Below are 21,509 nucleotides of genomic sequence, written 5' to 3'. Positions count from 1 at the left end.
AAGTCGATTAGGAAAGTCGATTATTTAAAATAAGCGAAAACGGACCCTCAAATTTCAGGTGAAAGAAGCAATATAAGAGTTCCTTGGCAAATATGAACTTTCCTTAGTCTGATCAATTTTTTTAACTGTAATCTTCTTCTAATGAAATATTAGTGGAAAAAGGGGTTACACAAGACTGAACATTTATGTATGAATTGGACTAACGACAATTTTGACAAATAGCTACTTTGACTAATAGGACCTTGCATCAGCTCTGCAGTATGTTGCTGCAACTAAGTTGGAACCCTAGCATGGGCACTGGCAGTGGGGCCATGCCCCCCTGGATGATTGGGACTGTAAATTAATTATAAGGAAACCAAAGGAAAAAGGGCAGAATAACGAAAATCCATTGAAAAATGTGTGTTGTCCCATTGTTGGCTGCCTGCTAATAAATTTAAAATAATTTGTATATATATATATATATATATATATATATATATATATATATATATATATATATATATATATATATATATATATATATATATATATATATATATATATTGGTGTTGTGCTCAAGACGGCCCTTGGACATCGAGCCGAAATATTTACTGAATTGAATTCCACTGTCTTGAGAAAATTTCCCTATTGTTTCTAAATTGTGCTTGTTCTTTATGGAAGACAGTGTGGTCTTCTTTGCTATTTATTGTCGAAATTGGCCTTCACTGCGTTCAGCTTCAAACCGAGGGCGAACCATTGAGTGAATTCACCCGCCTTTGGTCCAAAATAAGGCAGACCAACAACCTTTTCATTTAAAGGGTTTACAAATAAGTTTCACATAGGTGACATTCCTCTCCTTTCTTCAGTAATGTAAGTTCCAATTATGTGAAGTGCATATGGCAAATTTTAGTATCATCAGCATCAAAAATTTTCAATGGTGGCTTCTTCCGAGAATCCGACTGAACCAAATTCATTTGGTGTAAAAACAGTAGTAGGAACATTGATTAATCCCTTTTGCCGTCATGGATCCCTGCTTGAATTGCAACTGGTGTAAGTTCTAGGTTTTCATCTAGGACATTCCCGATGGTAAAAACATTCTAGGCGTTTTATCGCTCAGTTTCCTCAGCAATTACTTATCCGTTTAGTGCATTGAGAACAATCCCGGCCTTATGAGCCCCGATTCCATTGGTACAAGCGTTACGACCAATAGCAAATAAGACTTTATTACACATATCTTCTCGAGTTTTACCTGTTTCTGAGTGCTTGGTAGTCACCTTCAGGGTAGTTGGTTTCCCTTCATTTGAGTTTCTGTCTTTGACCATTTCTACTTTAGTTAGTACAAACCATATTGAAAATTTTACACCTTCTCCCTCCATATTTTTACCAATCAGCTCAGCCACATGCTGGTCAAATCCTCATAATAAAATAGAACGAGCCATTATTTCAACCTCCAATCCTGAACCCTTCAGGATCCCGGCACACTCAAGATCAATGTAGGACGCTCCCACGACAGGTCTTATCAGGGGAATGAGGCAACGAAAAGATATCGTCAAATCATCAATCTGTTTTCTAATAAATACATTCACTCGGCTAGGTCAGCTTATCTTGTGGGAAAATGCCTCCTTGACAGGAGACATTTTCCCACCCAGAAGTTGTTATATATAACATTTAATATTCATTATAGTGGGCAATAACAACGTAACTAAAAAGGGCATGTATTAAAAAATTTGCGTTAGAAGATACATAATTTTAAAACGAAGTTTCTAATAGTAAATTTGGGGCAAATACTTTTGCGACTGAGAAAAATCCTAAATTATTTGGGATAAGTGAACTCTTTATTACCTCAAAAAATGGCTTTTTAGTACCTAAAAGGTAATTACGTAGAAACGTATTTGACACAAACTATGTATTAGTTTGAGCTAACCGAGCCGAGTGGATAGCATGCTTGACTAATTCCTACGTCCTTTGGGATGAGAAGGCTCCCATCATATTGGATTAGACCACCAAAGTACATCATATCTTTTACCTTTTCTAGTAAATCAAATCCACGTCTGAGCAGTGGGGGAGTTTGGGCATTGGCATTGTTAAGCATGACTTTAGTTTTCTGTGTACTGATTAACACACCAGCTTCTTTGGCTGCATAGCAGTTCCTAATTTATACTTGAGACTTGGAATTCTTAGAAGAGCCAGTACTAGCTAATCAAGTGTAATTGTGATTACAGCAGTATCTGCAACCTAGTAAAAGACGAATACAAGCCATAGCAAAAAAATAGCCCGAAACCCCCCTAAAAATGGTGTCAGATCGAAACATAAAGTACAACACTGGAACCGCCTTGGCTGAAATCCCAATAAATGAAACTTACAGTCTCTTAGCTTGAACCAAAACGACAATCCATTGGCTTGAAAAACAAGCAAAGTGGCTGTAACCACAAAACTCAGTATCAGGGGCATCTTTTTCCCGTTTTTTCTCCTCTGCAGCTAGTTGGGCACTGGAACATCATAGAGAGCTTTTTAAGGGCTCTTGTTAAATAAAATTGCTCCATCTAATGCCTTTTGTAATCAATAGAAAATAATATTTAGAATAAAATCAATTTTACGAGGACGTCAGGACCGTTAGTGTATAACGACATAATGTCATAGGGGTTAAATGAAAAAAAAAAGGAAAAAATGAATAGAAAAGTCAGGAAAAGTTTAGACTATGTTACGTCTATAAAACTGTAACTATAAGATATTAGTTACTTTTTTTTCTATTAAGGAAACGTCATTAATGGCATACAGATGAACTATTATGCTTAACTTTGCTATCATGTGTAGTGAAATAATATTGCCTGAAGGAAGAGCAAATAAAGGTTTTCGAAAGTATGTTCCATAAACAGCGACGCAATAATTTTTCATTCGTTTTCAGTCTCAGACCCTCATCCCAAAGGACGTGAGATTAGTCGAGTGTGCTATCCACTTGGCAAAGTTAGCTCAAACTCATAAAGATAGTGTGAATAAAATACGTTTCTATACAATTAACTTTATAGGTAATTAACCATAAAAAAATTGTGTTGACAGTTTCTTTGAAGTAACAAAAAGATCACTGATCCCAACTAATTTAGGATTTTTTTTTTCAAAATACAAAAGTATTTAGACTGAATGTATTACTAGAAACTTCACTTTTAAATCACTTTTCTTCTAATGCAAATTTTCTACGGTTAGTTGGTTTTTGGACTTAGTGCCAAAGACATGCTGAGCCATTGGATGTCAATATTTTAACTTAAACTGTAAATTTTTCCATGGCGTGCTCAGTGGCTATGTTAACGGATGCCAGGATGCTAAACCCAACAAAATTGAAGAAAAAAGTTATGTTCGCCGACGATAAGGGCAAGCCACTGTTTCAAATCAGGGTAATGATAGAGCCATCTGATTGTCCCCCCAAATGGAACTCTGCCTTTTTAGCTCAGATCACACACGGAGTCTCAGTTCAGGCATCATCTGGCCATTGGGAGCTTGAGTTTGAACAACCTGCCGCCGACTATTTTGGCTTCAAAAAAAGACTGGAATCGCAAAATGTCTGTTTGGAAAATGTATTTGTCAACGACGCTGCTTTGAGGGTAACTGGGACTCTAAAAGTGAAAAATCTATCCTTCCACAAAGAGGTGAATATCCGTTTCACATTCGATAATTGGAAGTCCTACAGGGACTGTCAAGCAACATATGTGCCAGTTCAAGCTTTTCCAGATAATACTCACTCCCTTGACATGTTCTGTTTCAGCTTTGACATTTATAAGGATGTTACAGTAGATAAATTAGATTTTTGCATTCAGTTCAAATCTGAAGGAATGGAATTCTCGGATAATAATCAAGGAAAAAATTATTCAATAAGGAAGGTCCTCCAAAGGAGACGGAAACCCCCACCTATTGCTAACGTCAAGAAGCAAGAAAGACCTAACAATCACGTAACCTGTAATGACCCCCTCCAGATGAGTTTCGAATCATGGTCCGAGTTTGCTGGATGGAAATATTTCGATACTGCTGGTCCTTACTGGTGAATAAGTGCTACTAATGAAAATAAGCTAAAGGATTGACTGCAATAAAACATGCTAAATGCAAGAGTATCAGTCACGTGACTGTTCAAAGAAAGTGTTGAACTTTTCTGTTGTTCAGCTACGCATATAACACTTGCAATGAATTATAATATTTGGTTATGATGGTCTTGAGTTATTCAGGTTTGGAGTGTAGTCATGTTTTAGAATTGTGATAAAAGCTTAGTTACGTCATACTTGCCTTCCTGTGTGTTTTAGTGTTTAGTTCGTTTTATAAATAATGCCACATAGGCTAGTCTGATCTTGAAGATATAGATCTAGTAAGGCCATAAATTTTAGCTCAAAATTAGTATTTGTACCTGTCTTGGAAATGTGCCAGATAAGTCAAAATTGAGGCCCTTTTTAATTGAAGTTTTGTGGACACGATAAGCGAATTTCACATTGTCTATTAACCTGTCCTAAATAGCATTACACAGGGGGAAGCTTTTTTTGCAGCTGGAAACTAAGTTAAAAGTACCTTAGTTCTTTCTGGGGATTTTAAATATTGCTCTCCTGATCCTCCCTTTGAATCACAGTTTATATAATTATCCAGTAAGTTTACCGCAGATGATTTCTGGCTCTTCATTTTCGGTGCGATCAAAAAACTCCTCCCACTTATTTGTGCACTTATTGGTTGAGCCGGCCAAGTGGTTTTGTCAGTACTTGTTCCGTAGGTGATTATTCTTTGTCTACCCATGAAAAGATCTAATGCCGCTTATGTTTATAGGTTCTCTGGAGCACTCGCACCTCGGTCCGGGTTTTTATAATGGGTGAGATAGGGAAAGATCATACTGCTAATTATATAAACTGTGCATTGAATGCAGCTCCACCAACGGTTGTTTCAGACGTTTAAAAATGTCAGTTACGAGCTTCAGACGTATCAGCGACAATATTGCACACATCAAGATATTTATGTTTAGAGTAATTTCGAAGCATTGGATTTAAAAAAAAAGAACAGCTAATTTTTTTTATTCCAAGGGTAAGAAATTATTCCAGAATAATAATTCATTTTCCTTAGACATTTTCTTAAGTTGATCATGTTTAGGGCTTCCATTAATTTGGACTTTTACCTGGAGATTTGCTACTTGTCAGCAATATGGTACACCCTTTTATTTTGTTTGTGATTAGGAAGAGAAATTAGTGTTTTTCTTTAACAATCTGGATGGGTCTGAGCAATTTAAACATAAAAATAGCCTATATTGATGTACAAGTCAACCCAGATTGTCATACATGTCACTTTCTTTTTGTTGTAGAAAATAAAAATATTAATGCTATATTACTGAAAACTAATTTGCCTAAAACAAATCCAGATGAGTGTGATACTAATATCTTACTTGCATTCCTTTCAGCAAAATCTCCCTTGAAGGCAAGGAAACAGCTTTAAATGGCTTAAAACAAGACCTGTCTGCAATTTTAATTGAAAGGGATAATTTTAAATCAGGATCCTATCCAGGGTTTTCCTAAACCTATTAGGGGGAGGGGCTGCGAAAATTTAAATTCTGTTAAAGAATAAGATCTCAGGGATATTACAACTTGCTGGTTTCTTGGATAAGGTCTTGATTTATGCTAAATTACTTACGTCACTTTCAAAACACACACAAAAAAATCACAAATGTAATCACAATCTCCCTAATCTTTCAGGAACATCTGTTGTTAGAAAATCTTTTTCTTTTGTATGTGTGTCTGGAGACACTTTTCTTAAGTTTAGTGCTTCACACCCAAAAATACTTCGAAACCACTTAAGTTTTCATTCTGTGTACTTATTTTAGAAATGAAAAAAAGTGGGATAAAACTAATTTTGCTTTTCTTTTCAGCAATCACAAAACAATAGCTACATTGTTATAATTGTAGCAAGCTTTTTTTTATATTTGGTTTGAGTCTACTGTTTTTGTATCTGAGCTTTTTTTTGGTGAGTTTATATCTTGAGATTGTGACTTTTACATTATTTTCTATAATAGTTGTATTATTATATATTTATTTTGGAAAAAAATGTGCAAATTTTCAAGTAGATGCCCTTTTAGTAAGGTTTTAATTGCCTACTATAATGAGCATTAAACATTATATATAACAACCTCTAGGAAACTCTTTGACTGGAGACATTTACCCACAAGAAAAACTGACCTAGCCGTGTGGATGTATTTACAAGAAAACAGAATGGTGATTTTCAGCAAGAATTTCTGTCCTTACTGTAACTGGGTCAAAGACTTGTTCAAAAGCTTGGACGTCAGAGCTTGAACTTCAGAGAGTATGCTGTATTCTTCAACACATTTCTTACTTTATTGAAGGCACTATCTGCACATACAATGTCTGTGGTGATTGCCCACTCAAGGCTCCCATCATATTGGGATTAGTCTTCCAAGGTATTTCAACTCTTTTACCTCTTCTACTAAATCAGATCCAAGTTTGATCTGAGGGGCAGGTATAGTACTGCCGTTGTTGCGCATGACTTTTGCTTTATGTGTAGTGATTTAGAGACCAACTTGTTTGGTCGTGTTGGAGAGCACAGTGATATTCATCCACAGCTCCTCTCTTAAGACTAGGTGATGATGAATTTAAAACTAGCATTAAGAGGACTGCATATGAATTTCAAACTAGCAGTCCCTAAAGTATACTTGAGTCTTGGAATTCTTAGAAGAGCCATTGCCAGCTAATCATGTGAAATTGTGACAGCAGTGATAGCTGCAATCAAGTAAAAGACAAACACGTCCCATAGCAACAAAAATTAGGCCAACACCCCACTGAAAAAATGGTACAAGATTGAAACACTAAGTACACCATTAAAACTGCCTTGACCAAAACCCCTAAAATGGAAACTTACAGTCTCTTGGCTTGAACAGGAATGTCCATTGGGAAACAGGAATGTCCATTGGCATGAAATTGAAAAGAAACTGGCAGCAACCACTAAATTCTGCATCACAAGAATCTTTATTGCAGTTTTTTTTTTGCTCTGCAGCTAGCTGGGCACTGGAATATCATACACCTAAATAATTTTTTATGGGCTCATTTTAAAGGAAATGCCTTTTTTAATCAATAAAAAATAATATTTAGAATAATTTTTTTTACAAAAAACTCCTTTTTTATATACAAGATGATGAATGACATCATAAACGTAACCATAAATGACATAAAAAAGAGCCTAAATCTTGGTATTTGTTTCGTAGCCTTTTAACTGTTTTCTTTCCTATGTTCAGAATCATTTTGCTTAGGTTCATTTCTTTTAAGGTCTGCAACCCTAGAATAGGTACATAATTATCTTCTATTGCATAAAATTTGTGCATTTGGACTTCAGACTTGTACTTACACAATAGGGAGCAGGTACCAATGGTTGGGATTCTTGATCCATTGTAACTTGTGAGGTTTTGTGTAGTTGGTTGAATCTGTGGCACTGGATTCATTTTTAGCAAGGCATGGCGGGAATGATGTTAACTTGCATTCCTGTATCAATTTTAAATCCAAGGATTATCTGTGCATTTAGTAATAGTGGAGCAAAAATTTCATCTCTGTTTTCTTCTTTGGTTATTTTATATAATAAGTTTTCTTCATTGCTCGTGGGAGTTTCTGATGTAGTGATTGCATTCATCGTTTTCTACAACAAACTTTGGCAAAGTGATTGAACTTTTTGCACTTTGCCAAAGCTTGACCTTTTGCTGGGCATATATTCATATGACCTTTTGTAAAATTTTGTCCTCAGTTGAACCATGACACCATAACAGGTATTGGAAACAAGATGTTCAGATAATCAATTTATTTAGACCCAAGCACCTAAAAAATAAGCAACGCCACAATAATTACTACACACACACTTATCTCCTTTCTTATACAGTGGTTTAAATAGGGTTTTCCTAAAATTGCTAGGTCCTTCCTTTTTCCAAAAATTGTATTCATAATCTTCAGTAACTTATTTCTAACCTCAGAGCCACCATATTCAAGAAACTCACTTACCGCACTATCAGCATTAGCACCTGGGGCTTTATTTTTTTCTAAATCCTTTTAGTACTGTTGCAAATTTTTCCACACGAAACAAATCTTCTTACACATCCAAGGTATAAACTTTTTTATTTTCCTCTATATCTTTTTTACAACTCTATCTTGGTTTGGCATATTCTGAAAATGTTCTGCCCATCTCTTTTTAACTCTTTCCTTATCATTAATTGTGGCCCCCTTCCTATCTTTAACTGGGACAAGTCCATATTGACTACTCCCTCTCAATTTATTAACATGCCAGTATAATACTATCAGTACAACTATTATGCTGTCTAGCTGCATTTTACAGATCCTCAGCAATTTTAGCCATAGCTTCACTTTACACCTCCTTAGTTCATATTCTAATCCTTACTCTACTTTATTTACGTTCCTCTTGCTTTCATATGATCTATCACTCTGATAATTTTTGTACAAGCCTCTTCTCCTCTCTATTAAACATAAAACTTCCACACTAATATTCCTAGCTGCATTCCTAACTTTCCTCCTTAAGATACCATCAGCAGCTTCAAAAACTAGTTTCTTAAAATTATTCCATCCATTTTTCACATTGTCAAATTTTAAACCCCCCAGTTGAGCATTCAACTATTCCTGGAAAGTTTCTCTCAAATTCTCATCCTGGAGTCTACTAACATCATAACTTCCTAAGAGGTAGTTACCCTTCCAAAATTTCAGCTTTAAAGTAACTCTAGACACTCAGGGTTGCCAACCATTTAGTCCATGAATATGTCCCCTGAGCATCCAAAAATGTATCATTTTTGGCCTACGTCCATATTTTGTCTATATCATGACCATAATATGTCCATCTTGAAATGTCAGAAATTAGTTTTTTAGATTTATAAACCTCTTTCAAAGTGGCCAGTTAATATCAAATATAATGAAAACGGTAAAATTTAATTAATACATCCATAAAGAATGAACTGGCATGGAAACAAAACACTTATAAAAAATGTAAACAGTAAAAAAAAATTTTGGGAGCTCAAGGTTCATTTTCTAATGAGAATTCCCCTTGACAGGTAATTTCAGCATTTGGTCAGCCATTTTCCTTCTTTTGGTAGTTTTTTGCCAATCACAGTACTTCTTGTGTATGTCATAAGGTAGGCCTGCAATCCAGGAGTCAAGCAAGGAGTGTTGCTGATTGTCAGATACAATGAGTTGCCCTCCAATTACTTTTGACTGTTATTAAATAAAAAACGAATATAAATTATTCCATTTATGAAAGGGGCTGTCCCCTTGTCAACACCCTGGTCTTACCTTAATTACCTTAATTCACACTTCACAGCGAAATAAGGTCCATGCTGGATCTGTTCTGCTCCGTGTCAATGATGTTAATTTGGAATGTCACTGTGAAATGGGCCCAGTGATGTTGCATTAGTTGGCAGCTGAGAGGGATGGACTGTCCCACTTATATTTTCATGGCTTGGTGTTCCATTCTTTGTCAAGTCTTGACTTGAAGGACGCACTAGTGGGTGCAGTCACAGTTTTGTCTTGGAGGTTGTTCCAGTTGTTGGAAATACGCTCAGTAGAAAAGTTGTGGCGTATTCTGGTCTTCACTCTTCACTTTGCTAGCTTCTGTGAGTGTCCTCTAATGTTGTGTTGACCTGTATGTGTTGTGAAGAGGGTGCTGTTTGGTTGACTTATATTTGTAGGTCAGCATCATATCACATGTACAACGTCTGAAGACCAGTGTTGGTAGTTTTAGGTGCTCCAGTCTCTTAACATAAGGCATATTTTGCAGACTCGTGATGCATTTGGTGGCACGTCTTTGAACTCCTTCAGTTATTCTGGCATCAAGCTTGTAGGAGGGGGAGGTCAGGCATGTTCCAAAGTCCAAGAACGGCCTAACAATAGCCTTGGAAAGTCTCAGGAAGACAGTACGGGAGCGGCTGGTGATAGTGCGTTTCAGCAGGCCCAGACTCGAATTAGCTTTTGACACAACTTGTTGCCAATGCCTGTGGAACTTCAGTTCCTCATCAACAAGTACTTCCAAGTCTCGTTCTTCACGACTGGTAATAATTTCTGTTTGTTTTAAGCTTTAATGTTGCTCCTTACTTTCAGTTGAAAAAACCTGTTTTTCAAATTAATTATCTGGTTGTTAAAAAAAAAATGCCAGGATGTCTTCCTCCACTTCCACGGAAAAATCCCCCTCCCTACAAAATTATCCTCTGGACAACTCAATCCTTGCAAAAATTTACCCTGGACAATTATCCTTAACTTCTCCACACATAAAACTGAATTGGTACAGAGAAAGCAAGACATATAAAGAAATTTGGTATAGAAATTCTGGTAAATTCCCCCAGTGTAAAATTTCCCCTGAGAAGTTCACCCCCTGGAAACTTCCCTCTCCATGAAAATTTCTCCCTGTGCAAATTTCTCCCAGGAGAAAATTCGTCCTCCCCTCCCCACCCTAAATATGTATGCATACTTCCTAATGGCAAATACTATGCATAAACAATGGGCAAATGTTATAATTTAACGACCTTTTCCCCTGGGCTGTGGGAGTGGGAGGGGGAGGGGGGTCATGTTATCTCCTAAGACATAGTTATTGGGCCTTTCAACTATACTGAACAAAATAGCTATCTCAAAATTGTTATTTAACGATTTTGGGAGAAAAGGTGGCATTGGAGGGTGCCTAGCTGCCCTCCAATCTTTCGGTCACTTAAAAAGGGCACTAAAATTTTTTATTTCCATTAGAATTAGGCCTGTCCCAACGTTCTAGGACCACTGGGTCAATACAATCACCACTGAAAAAAAAAAAAAAAAAAAAAAAAAATTAATCCATTATCTTTATTCTGGCAAAATTACAAAATTCCACATTTTTACATATAGGAAATTGGAACCTCTACAGTACGACTTCTAGGGGGTCTTTCCCCCTTTTTTGAAAATCAGACAAATTTTCTCAGGCTTGTAACTTTTGATGGGTAAGACTAAACTAAATGAATCGCATATATATATATAGAATCAGCATAATAAGCCAATTCTTTTCATATATCTATTGGTATTAAAATTCCAATTTTAAAGTTTTGGTTATATTGATGTGGATTGCTCCTTAATTACAGTTTGTTGCAACAAACTGTTTGAAAAAGAGCACTAAAACTTTCAATTTTCAATTGAATGAGCTCTTTTGGAAGTTTCAACAACAATTCCTTCTATAAGAAGTACCTTGGTCAGGAAAAAAAAGAAAAAAAAGAGAATACATTGCAACCACATCACTGTTTACTTCAGCAGTGCTATTTTACTGCTTAAGATTTCTGGTCATTTTGAGTTTTAATTATCATAGAAATTTATATCTGCTGAATTTATTTCTGGGTAGTTATATATTCTTTGGACTATTTTGAACACATGGCTGTTGCACAATTTCAATCAGATGTATTTGGGGAAAAGAGGGTGTCAGGAGGGGAAGGCTAGTTGCTCTCCTATTCCTTTTCACTCTTGATAGGGAAATATAAGTTTCAATTTCAAACCAAAGAAGCCTCCTCCAAAGTTTACATGACCACACCATCTGTAAAAACCTTATATACCCCCAGAGCATAACCTGTAACCCTTACCCCCAGCTCTGAGGGGGGGGGTTGCATAACACCAGAAAGTCTTATAATATAATCTTTGGACTTCTTATTTCAACAAAATGGCTATCTCAAAATTTCTATTGGATGCATCTGGGGAAAAGAGAATTCTGATTTCCAATCCAATGCACCCCCTCCAAAGTTTATACAACAATCCCTTCCACAAAAACCTTACATGTTAATAATGGGCAACTAGTATAAATCACAGTCCTTTCCCTGAAAGCTTTGGGGGAGGGGGCTGTCACACACACAAAACAAAATTAATTGACCTTCCAACTATGCTGAAAAATATGGCACTCTCAAAATTTTTATTTGATGTGTTTGAAGAAAGGATTGGTGTGGAGAGGGGGGCTGGTTGCTATCCAATCACATTTGATTCTTGAAAAAGGCAAGAGAACTTACAAATTTCAATCTAATGAGCTCCTTTCAAAGTTTCTATGACAGCTTCTTCTATACAAAGTGCTTTTGTAAAAAAATTAAATATTGAGACCATATCAGTCTTTCCTTAATTAAGTTTTTTTTATTTTTTTGAAAGTAAGGAGTAACATTAAAACTTGTATACACCCAGTGGGGAAATATTTTGTTTTATGTCATAAATTTGCAAAATATGTCCTTTTTATGTTGCAAATTTCTAAAATGTGTCCTTTATTTGCCCTATTATTTCATTGTGTCCCAGCACATAAGAACATCCTTTGGACATAAAACATGTTTAGTTGGCAGTTGAACCATGACACCATAACAGGGATTGGAAACAAGATGTTCAGATAATCAATTTATTTAGACCCAAGCACCTAAAAAATAAGCAACGCCACAATAATTACTACACACACACTTATCTCCTTTCTTATACAGTGGTTTAAATAGGGTTTTCCTAAAATTGCTAGGTCCTTCCTTTTTCCAAAAATTGTATTCATAATCTTCAGTAACTTATTTCTAACCTCAGAGCCACCATATTCAAGAAACTCACTTACCGCACTATCAGCATTAGCACCTGGGGCTTTATTTTTTTTAAAATCCTTTTAGTACTGTTGCAAATTTTTCCACACGAAACAAATCTTCTTACACATCCAAGGTATAAACTTTTTTATTTTCCTCTATATCTTTTTTACAACTCTATCTTGGTTTGGCATATTCTGAAAATGTTCTGCCCATCTCTTTTTAACTCTTTCCTTATCATTAATTGTGGCCCCCTTCCTATCTTTAACTGGGACAAGTCCATATTGACTGCTCCCTCTCAATTTATTAACAAGCCAGTATAATACTATCAGTACAACTATTATGCTGTCTAGCTGCATTTTACAGATCCTCAGCAATTTTAGCCATAGCTTCACTTTACACCTCCTTAGTTTTTATTTGATGTGTTTGAAGAAAGGATTGGTGTGGAGAGGGGGGCTGGTTGCTATCCAATCACATTTGATTCTTGAAAAAGGCAAGAGAACTTAATAAGAATAATATAGGATATAAGAATATCCTTTGGACATAAAACATGTTTAGTTGGCAACCCTGTAAACACTAATAGATGGCGACCTTTACTTTTAACATCAGTAACAGCATTCCTAAATACCTTAGTATCTTGCATTGATCCTGTCAGTCTTTGGTTTATAATTACATAATCAATAAGGTTTGCTGTCTTACCATCATGTGAATACAGTGTTAACTTAAGGGCCATTTTATGACCAAATGCTGTATTGGTTATTACTAGATTGTTATATATACAAAACTGCAGCAACCTGTATACATTTCTGTTTTGCTTCCTACACCAAATTTACCTGGGCAAGGATACCATCTATCCCTATGTCTATGAACCTGGGCATTAAAGTTTCCTAACAAAATACATATTTCTACCTGGGACCCAGTCTATTTGATCCTGTAACTGTAAGTACAATTCATCTGAGTCCCTATAATCTCTATCAGTTGGTTCTACAGAGGCATATACAACTATAACTCATACCCTGCAATTTATAGCCATAAAATGAGCAATTCCTTATTCCTCATGAGCCCTACTCCCTGTCTATACACTCTATCCTTCCTGACTGGGTAAACAAATTCCCAGTAATTTAAACAAACTTTCATGCTTCTCGGGAATTGGTATATCACTGCAACAGCAACTGGGAGGTGTGAAATTGAATAAAGGATTGTTGACCAAATTTGTGAGAAAGAACATTTATTTCTACCCATTTTTTACCATTCTGCTTATACTTGATATTAAGTTTCATTTTAAGTGGTTTCCCCTGGTGTCTCACTTTATTTACCTGATTTTGATGTTAGAAAATTTTTATTTTCTATTCCCAAGGGACTTGTCCTTTGTCTGCTGATAAACAGCTGATTATCTGTTTGTAAATAAAGCCAGGCTGAAGTCAGTGTCCTTCTTCTTCTTCTGAATTTGTAGCCAGTAATAAAGCGCAGTTGCCAAACGCTAAATACTAAAAGACCATCGATTACGTTGGCTCGTCCGTTTTTGCGTATTTTTGGTGGATAATTTGTGCAGAAGGGCGCAATAGCAAACAAACAAGAGGCCGAATTGGTACCAGCGGGATTTTATTCCTTAAACTGCTGGGAATAGGTGATTTGAGTATTGCACTTCCCACATTCTGTCCACCTCGAAAATTGTCAAGGCAATAATGGCACCAAAAAAGAGACAACGTGAGAGCCCCGTAAAAGGACAAGATAAGTGCCCGGGATGTGCAAAAGGCCTGGACGAGAACTCGCAAGCCGTCAATTGCAACAAATGTCCTAACTGGTTTTGTATTGAGTGCCTAGGATTAAGTGATGAACAGTACGTCCTGCTAGCGAAAATGAATCGTACTATGAAATGTGAATGGAGCTGTCCCCGGTGCATCTTGAACAAGCCTGTGCGCGACGCCGACACCCTAACCAAAGCCATCGAATCTTTTAAATCAGAGGTGCGAGAGGACATTGCTAGCATAACGACCACAGTCAACAAGGGTCTCAGTGAGATTCACAATGAACTTGCCACAAAATGCAATGTTCTCAAGGTAAAAGCAATTGTTGAATCGGCAATTACCGCTCAAGTGACGGGGCATGCACCAGAAGCACTAAACGAACATATACGCCGTACAGTCAGAAGTGAGCAAGACAGGCAGAGACGCAAACTTAACGTCGTCGGATACGGGATTCCGATCCAAGCAAGTGACGAAGACTTCCTTGCTAAATATTTCAAGGACAACTACAAACTAGCGACCAAAGTCTTCAACGTGAAAAGACTACAAGCCTCGGCCCCCACGGCCGGACAACCACTGCGACACCCACCAGTCCTGTTCACGGTAGCCAGCTTCATAGACAAGAAGCATATCCTGGATGCGTCCTACCAGCGTAAAGACCCGATTCGATTCTATGGCGATAGCTCCAAAGAAGATCGCAACGCTAGAAAAGCCTTGTTGGAAGAAATGAAAAAAAGACAGGCAAACGGAGAAACAGACCTAGTAATAAGAAAGGGCAAAATCACAAAAAACAGTCAAACTTGAGCAATCCCGATGGAGAGATGCTCGAGTATGCAAAAATAACCACTATCTCCAACCGTCTCGTCCCCCTTGTAAATAGTTCATGTGTGAGTGATAATAACGTTTTAAACGCAAGTTTGTGTAAATGTATAAACAGTGAATTAACAGTTACGTCCCCATGCCCTTCTGCCTCGTCCCTCATTAGCAGCTCTTTGTACCTAAGCTGCAATTCACCCACTTCAACCGAAAGCGAGAATATTAGAGAGCAGAATAAAAACTCGCCCAGACACACCCAATAACTTGTGAACATTATGACGGCAAACGTTGATGTTATTACTAACAAGATGCCGGAGCTGGCAACAGTGCTCCAACTAAGTCAGATAGACATTGCAACTCTGACAGAAATTTGCCCCAAGAACTCAAGATTTCAAATGACAGAAGACTCAATTTGCCCCTCTGGATACAACATCTTCAGCAATCTGTCTGATCCCAACTGCAGAAGAGGAGTGGCTCTTCTAGCTTCCAAGGAATTCCAGGTAAAAGAAATTTCTGTCCCAAATTATTACTTACCTTGGGTTTAAGCTACATGGGTCTCCCTGTCCCTACCTAACGAAATGTTTGTCCTAAGCTCAATTTACAGGAGCCCCAGCAGCCCTTGCCAGCTGTCCTCTGAAACAGCAATTGCCGAAATGATGCAATTCATACTATGCAATTACCCAAAGGCAACCCTGCTCATGACAGGGGACTTCAACCTCCCAAACGTGTCTTGGGTAGATGGCCAGGGTATGACCAAGTCAAGCCTTGAACAAAACCCATTAGTACAAGCCCTCTCCGACAACTTTCTATACCAAACAGTAACTATGCCCACAAGAATGCGCCCAGGACAAAATCCCTCCATACTGGACCTAGTCATAACGAATGACCCAGAAAAGGTGAACAACACACACACTCTCAGTCCAATTGGCTCAAGTGACCACATGCCAGTTCTTTCATCCATTCAACTCAACTCCAAACCATCAAAATATACCAAGCAATCCTTTACAAATTACAAGATGATGGTGGCAGAGCTGTTAGATGCTAACCTGGAAACACTTATATCAGAAGATGTCGAAGCCTCATGGCTAACTCTAAAAAAGACCTTACTAGAGAGCCAAGCCAAACACACCAGCGTATCATGGAAAAAGAAACCCAAAACTTTACCTTTCCTCACCCCAAAAATCAAGAAACTACGCAACAGGAAGAAAAAACTTTGGGAGAAGTACATGAAACAAAAGACTACAGCTTTGTACGAGCAGTACAAAACTGCAAGGAACCTCCTCAAAAAAGAAACTAGAAAACTGACCTCAAACTACGAAGAACGACTGGCCAAAAACGTCAAGGAAAACCCAAAATTATTCTGGAAATACATCTCCCATAAGAAGCCAGGCAGACACACCGTACCAGACCTGGTAAACAACAACTCTATATCCTCTTGCCCCTCTGAAAAAGCAAACCTGCTTAATCAGCAGTTTGCCTCAGTGTTCTCCCTGGATGACCCCCAATCGACCCCCCCCACCAGCAGAACAGGCTCACACTCCCTTCCCGATGGTACACTCACCAGTCACAATCGAAGAAGTAACCAAACAGCTTAAGGACCTCGATCCCAATAAATCGACGGGACCTGATGGTCTCAGCCCACGACTGATGAAGGAATTAAGCCCTGCAATATCAGCCCCACTGGTTAAACTATTCAATCTGTCGCTTGCACAAGGAAAGCTTCCTGGGGACTGGAAGAAGGGAATAGTCATCCCAATTCACAAGAAGGGTAGCAAAACTTCTGCAGCAAATTACAGACCTATCAGCCTTACATGTGTGGCATGCAAGGTCATGGAGAGAATCATAAACAAGCGTATCATTAATCATCTTGAGGCCAATTCACTTATCAGCAGTAGTCAGCATGGTTTTCGCTCAAAGAGATCGGTGGACACAAACCTTCTTGAGTCATATAGTCTTGTAACTGACCTACTAGAGAGAGGATTACCTGTGGATATTATATTGTTAGACTTAGCCAAAGCATTTGACAAGGTTTGTCACCGATACCTCATTCACAGGCTACTTACTCTATCTGTTAGTCCACAAGTGGTCAGTTGGACAGAGGACTTTCTGAGGGACAGAACACAGCAAGTGAAAGTGATAACTGGACCAAACAGCCATGTCCTTTCTGACGAAATCAAAGTCACTAGTGGGGTTCCCCAGGGCAGCGTCCTGGGCCCCACCCTGTGTAACATCTACATAAATGAGCTACCCCTCATCACCAGCAACAAAACCACCCTATATGCGGATGATTCGAAACTCATAGGTCCTGCCAACACCTCTTCTTCCATCCAATCCCTCCAAACTGATCTCAACCACATGTGCTCCTGGGTCAAAAGATGGCTGCTGGAATTCAATGCAGAAAAATGCATGGTCATACACTTCGGACACAAAAACCCCAAACATCAGTACCTCATGACCCAAAATTCTGGAAGTCACCACACAATTGAGCCTGTCCAGGAGGAGAGTGACCTTGGCGTCATCGTTGTCTCCCAGTTGAAATTCAGCTCCCACTCACAGAAAATCTCAGCCAATGCTAGAAGAGCCCTAGGCATCATCAAACACAGCATCACCAGTAGGAGTAAACATGTAATCACCAAACTCTATAAAGGATTAGTAAGACCTAGACTGGAGGTGGGGACGATACTGGCCACCCCTCGATTCAAAAAGGACAAGGCAGTTCTTGAGCAAATCCAACGAAGGGCCACTAAGATGATTGTCGGCATGGAAAACAAGACATACAGTGAACGGCTGAAGGAACTCAACCTCCCCTCCTTAGTATATAGACGGACACGGGGAGACATGATCCAGGCGCACAAACTCCTCTCAACCAATTAAGAAAATGAGATCCTGGAGATCGACACCTCCCACAAAACACAAGGACACCTTAGACGAATCCGCAAACATCACGCTACAACTGGAGCAAGATGTAATTTCTTCTCAAATCGGATTGAGAACCTCTGGAATAACCTCAAGGAGGACACGGTGGCTGCTGAATCAACAGATGCTTTCAAACGCCATCTGGATGCTGAGTGGAAAGATACACCATGGAAGTTTGACTGGGAAGCACCAGAATCTTCCACCAGAACTTAACCAACTACAACAGTCATCATAAGGAGTGATTCAACAGGATCGAAAGTCCTTATTTCACTCCAAGCTGTGATTTAAGGTAATTTAAGGTAATTCTTACCCCTGGGATATGAGTTTCTGAAACTCCAAATATGTCCAGTTCAATTTGTCAGTCAAAATATTTATGATAGTTATTTTTTAATAGTGTAACATCCCAAGCTCAATTTTCATAATCTTTAAATCCTTGAGATTACTTTGGCCTCAGGAAAAGCAATGGTCCCAGATACCAGTGCAGCACAGATACCAACCTATCTTCTCAAGTCTACACTAAAGCACTTAAGCTGGCTTAGAATTGGACATCAAGAAGTCCCTGGGACCTCCAGTATGAACAGAGGCTTTGTACAACATGGTTTTTGGCACTTGGCAATGCTCTTTTATGAACAAGAGTCAAAATCCTGCATGGTAAATTTGCAGTGGGTCATATAATTTAGCTAAAATGAAAGTAAAAATGTCAGTTGTTGCCTTTTTTATGCTCTTTCATAATTCAATTATTGCTTCTGGTGCTAATTACATCTTGAGTGCTTAAAGGGGCCCCAAAACATATCATATATCATGTTAAAAAACATATCATTAATTTATAAATAAGTTGTTCAAGAGTAACATATTCCAAAAATACTTATTTATAAAAATTCCTCATTTATTAGGCAAATCAAATATAAACTGTTTTCCTACCATTTCAACTTGAGGGTGTGTTTTACAGGAAAATTTTGAATTGCAAAATTCAGTACTATTTTTGTTGACATTATTCAAGAAATGCACCCTTAAATTGAAATGGTTGGAAAACAGTTTATATTTGAGTTGCCTAATAATAAGGTTTGAATTTTTATAATTAAGTTTTTTTGGAATATATTACTCTTGAACAGCCTATTTATGATCTAGTGATATTTTTTTAACCACTTGTCAATAACTTAACTAGTGTTGAAAACTTCTTTGTGTGGTTACAAAAATTAAATACCTTAGGGGCCCCTTTAAGGGCTCTAGATGCAATTAGCCCCAGAAAAATTATTGAACTATGAAAGAGCATAAAAAAGGAATCAAATGAGGTTTTGGTAAAATTCTACTTTAGCTATCTTGGAAAGGGGTTAGGTTAGGGAAATGAAACTTTCAGGGATGGATCTACAGGCTAAAGTATATCCCAGGAAGGTATTTCAAAGTATTTACATCCAGTCCTTCTCCCTCTTGAGGGTCCTTAAGTTTGCCTACATGACAGGTCTATACCTATTGAAATTTTGACAAGCAACATTTTACCTTAATTTTCAGTTATCAATTTCTTTTTCTCCAGCTTTAGTTCTGAAAACACAATTCCTGTGATTTGAGTAGAATTTTAAGCTAGATCAATGTTTTTTTTCTTTTTCAAAATTTAGGAAATGCATTTGCACATCTTTAAAAGCATATAAATTAAGATTGAGCAATGTTGTGATGCTGAAAACAATTTTGTTGTACTTCATTTAAGCAGAAGATCAATTTTGCAATGTTTCACTTTTATACCATAGGCCTACATATTTTTAAAGGGCAGGACCCTCTAGAGGGAGAAGTAGTGGAGGTAGCTACTTCAAAATACCTTCCTGGGACATACTTTAGTCTTTAAAACCCATCCCTGAAAATTTCATTTTCCTAACCTAACCCCTTTGCAAGATAGCCAAAAGTAACTAAAGTAGAATTTTACCAAAGTTTTCACTTTCATCTTAGCTAAATTATATGATCCACTGCAAATTTACCTCTGCACAAACAATCTCAAGCTGGTAAATTTTTACCAAATCATATTATTGACTTATAAATAAAGTAAACATACTACTTGATGCCTTTTTTTATGCTCTTTCCTAATATAATAATCATTTTTGTTGGAAATTAATTTTACCCCCACCCCTATATATAACAATTCAGGGCTTATTTTTGCACATTAGGGGGGTGGGGTACATTTTATTTGTGATGTAAATGGGAGGTAAGTTTAAAATTTGGTAAATATTTACCAAACCATATTATTGAGTTACAACTAAAGTGAATATACCACTTGATGCCTTTTTTTATGCTCTTTACAAATATAATAATCATTTTTGTCAGAAATAAATTTTAGCCCCCACCCCTATATATACCAATTCAGGCTATATATTTGCACATTAGGGGGGTGGGGGGGATTTTAAACTTACCTCTCATTTTCATCAGAAATACAATTACTCCCACTCCCCTAATGTGCAAATATATACCCTGAATTGGTATATAGGCTAGCCTATAGGGGTGGGGGCTAAAATTCATATCTGACAAAAATGATTAGGCTATTATATTTGTAAAGAGCATAAAAAAAGGCATCAAGTGGCATATTCACTTCAGTCATAATTCAATAATATGATTTGGTAAATATTTACCTAAAATTTAACCCTACTCCCCTAATGTGCAAATATATACCCTGAATTGGTATATATAGGGGTGGGGGTAAAATTAATTTCCAACTAAAATGACTATTATATGTGGAAAGAGCATAAAAAAGGCACCAAGTGGTATATTCACTTTACTTGTAAGTCAATAGGCCTAGTATGATTGGTAAAAATTTACCCTCAAGCCTATTAGGCCTAGCCTACCTCCAACTATATATTCATGCCTACAAATATTATGCTAGCCTAGGGCCTACTACTATAATAGTACTAGGACATCAGTATTAAACCGAAACAATGCATGCTGTAACTGACACTCAGAAATAAATAGACTAAAAAGGAACAGCCTAAGGATGGCTCCCTGAGGCAAGCCTTCTCTAATAGCCTAGGATGCTTTACGCTCCTACAATTACCACTCTACACAGTAAATACTCAGTTATTAGGAACCATTAAAAAAGTTACTTCTACATTACTACATACCATTCAGAACCTATATAAAACAACTCAGGCCCAGACTTAGGCTTCCTAAGATTTTTAATTGAATTCTTTTCGTCTCATATTTCTCGCCAAATCTTTTACTTGCGTAAGGAAAGTCGATTATTTAAAATAAGCGAAAACGGACCCTCAAATTTCAGGTGAAAGAAGCAATATAAGAGTTCCGTAGCAAATATGAACTTTCCTTAGTCTGATCAATTTTTTTTAACTGTACTCTTCTTCTAATGAAATATTAGTGGAAAAAGGGGTTACACAAGACTGAACATTTATGTATGAATTGGACTAACGACAATTTTGACAAATAGCTACTTTGACTAATAGGACCTTGCATCAGCTCTGCAGTATGTTGCTGCACCTAAGTTGGAACCCTAGCATGGACACTGGCAGTGGGAC

General features: G+C 37.4%; 2 protein-coding genes across 6 annotated transcripts in view; one reads left to right on the top strand and one right to left on the bottom strand.

Moving 5' to 3' along the window:
- Positions 1–21,190, bottom strand: part of LOC148952464 (protein KTI12 homolog) — a 66,118-nt gene extending 44,928 nt beyond the window's left edge. The window contains exon 1 of one of the 5 annotated variants that reach the window (XM_089089903.1): positions 21,102–21,190. Coding sequence is in view for 3 of the 5 variants with exons in the window: in XM_089089902.1 (XP_088946028.1) it covers positions 7,348–7,441 (94 nt within the window). In the remaining 2 variants the exon portion in view is untranslated. Of the gene's footprint in view, positions 1–6,864; positions 7,011–7,347; positions 7,629–19,500; positions 19,631–21,101 lie in introns of those variants that run through there. The other 4 variants (XM_089089904.1, XM_089089902.1, XM_089089900.1 and 1 more) reach the window with 4 other exon arrangements.
- Positions 3,258–4,013, top strand: LOC148952465 (protein phosphatase 1 regulatory subunit 3C-B-like). The gene has a single exon (XM_089088638.1). The coding sequence runs from the start codon at positions 3,258–3,260 to the stop codon at positions 4,011–4,013; it is 756 nt and encodes a 251-aa protein (XP_088944764.1).
- Positions 21,191–21,509: the final 319 nt, after the last annotated feature.

This window comes from Artemia sp. Qi Xiang Cuo, chromosome 5 (assembly GCF_049724085.1).
Source record: "Artemia sp. Qi Xiang Cuo chromosome 5, ASM4972408v1, whole genome shotgun sequence".
Classification (NCBI taxonomy): Eukaryota; Metazoa; Arthropoda; class Branchiopoda; order Anostraca; family Artemiidae; genus Artemia; species Artemia sp. Qi Xiang Cuo.
This window is presented reverse-complemented; position numbering and strand designations above follow the sequence as displayed.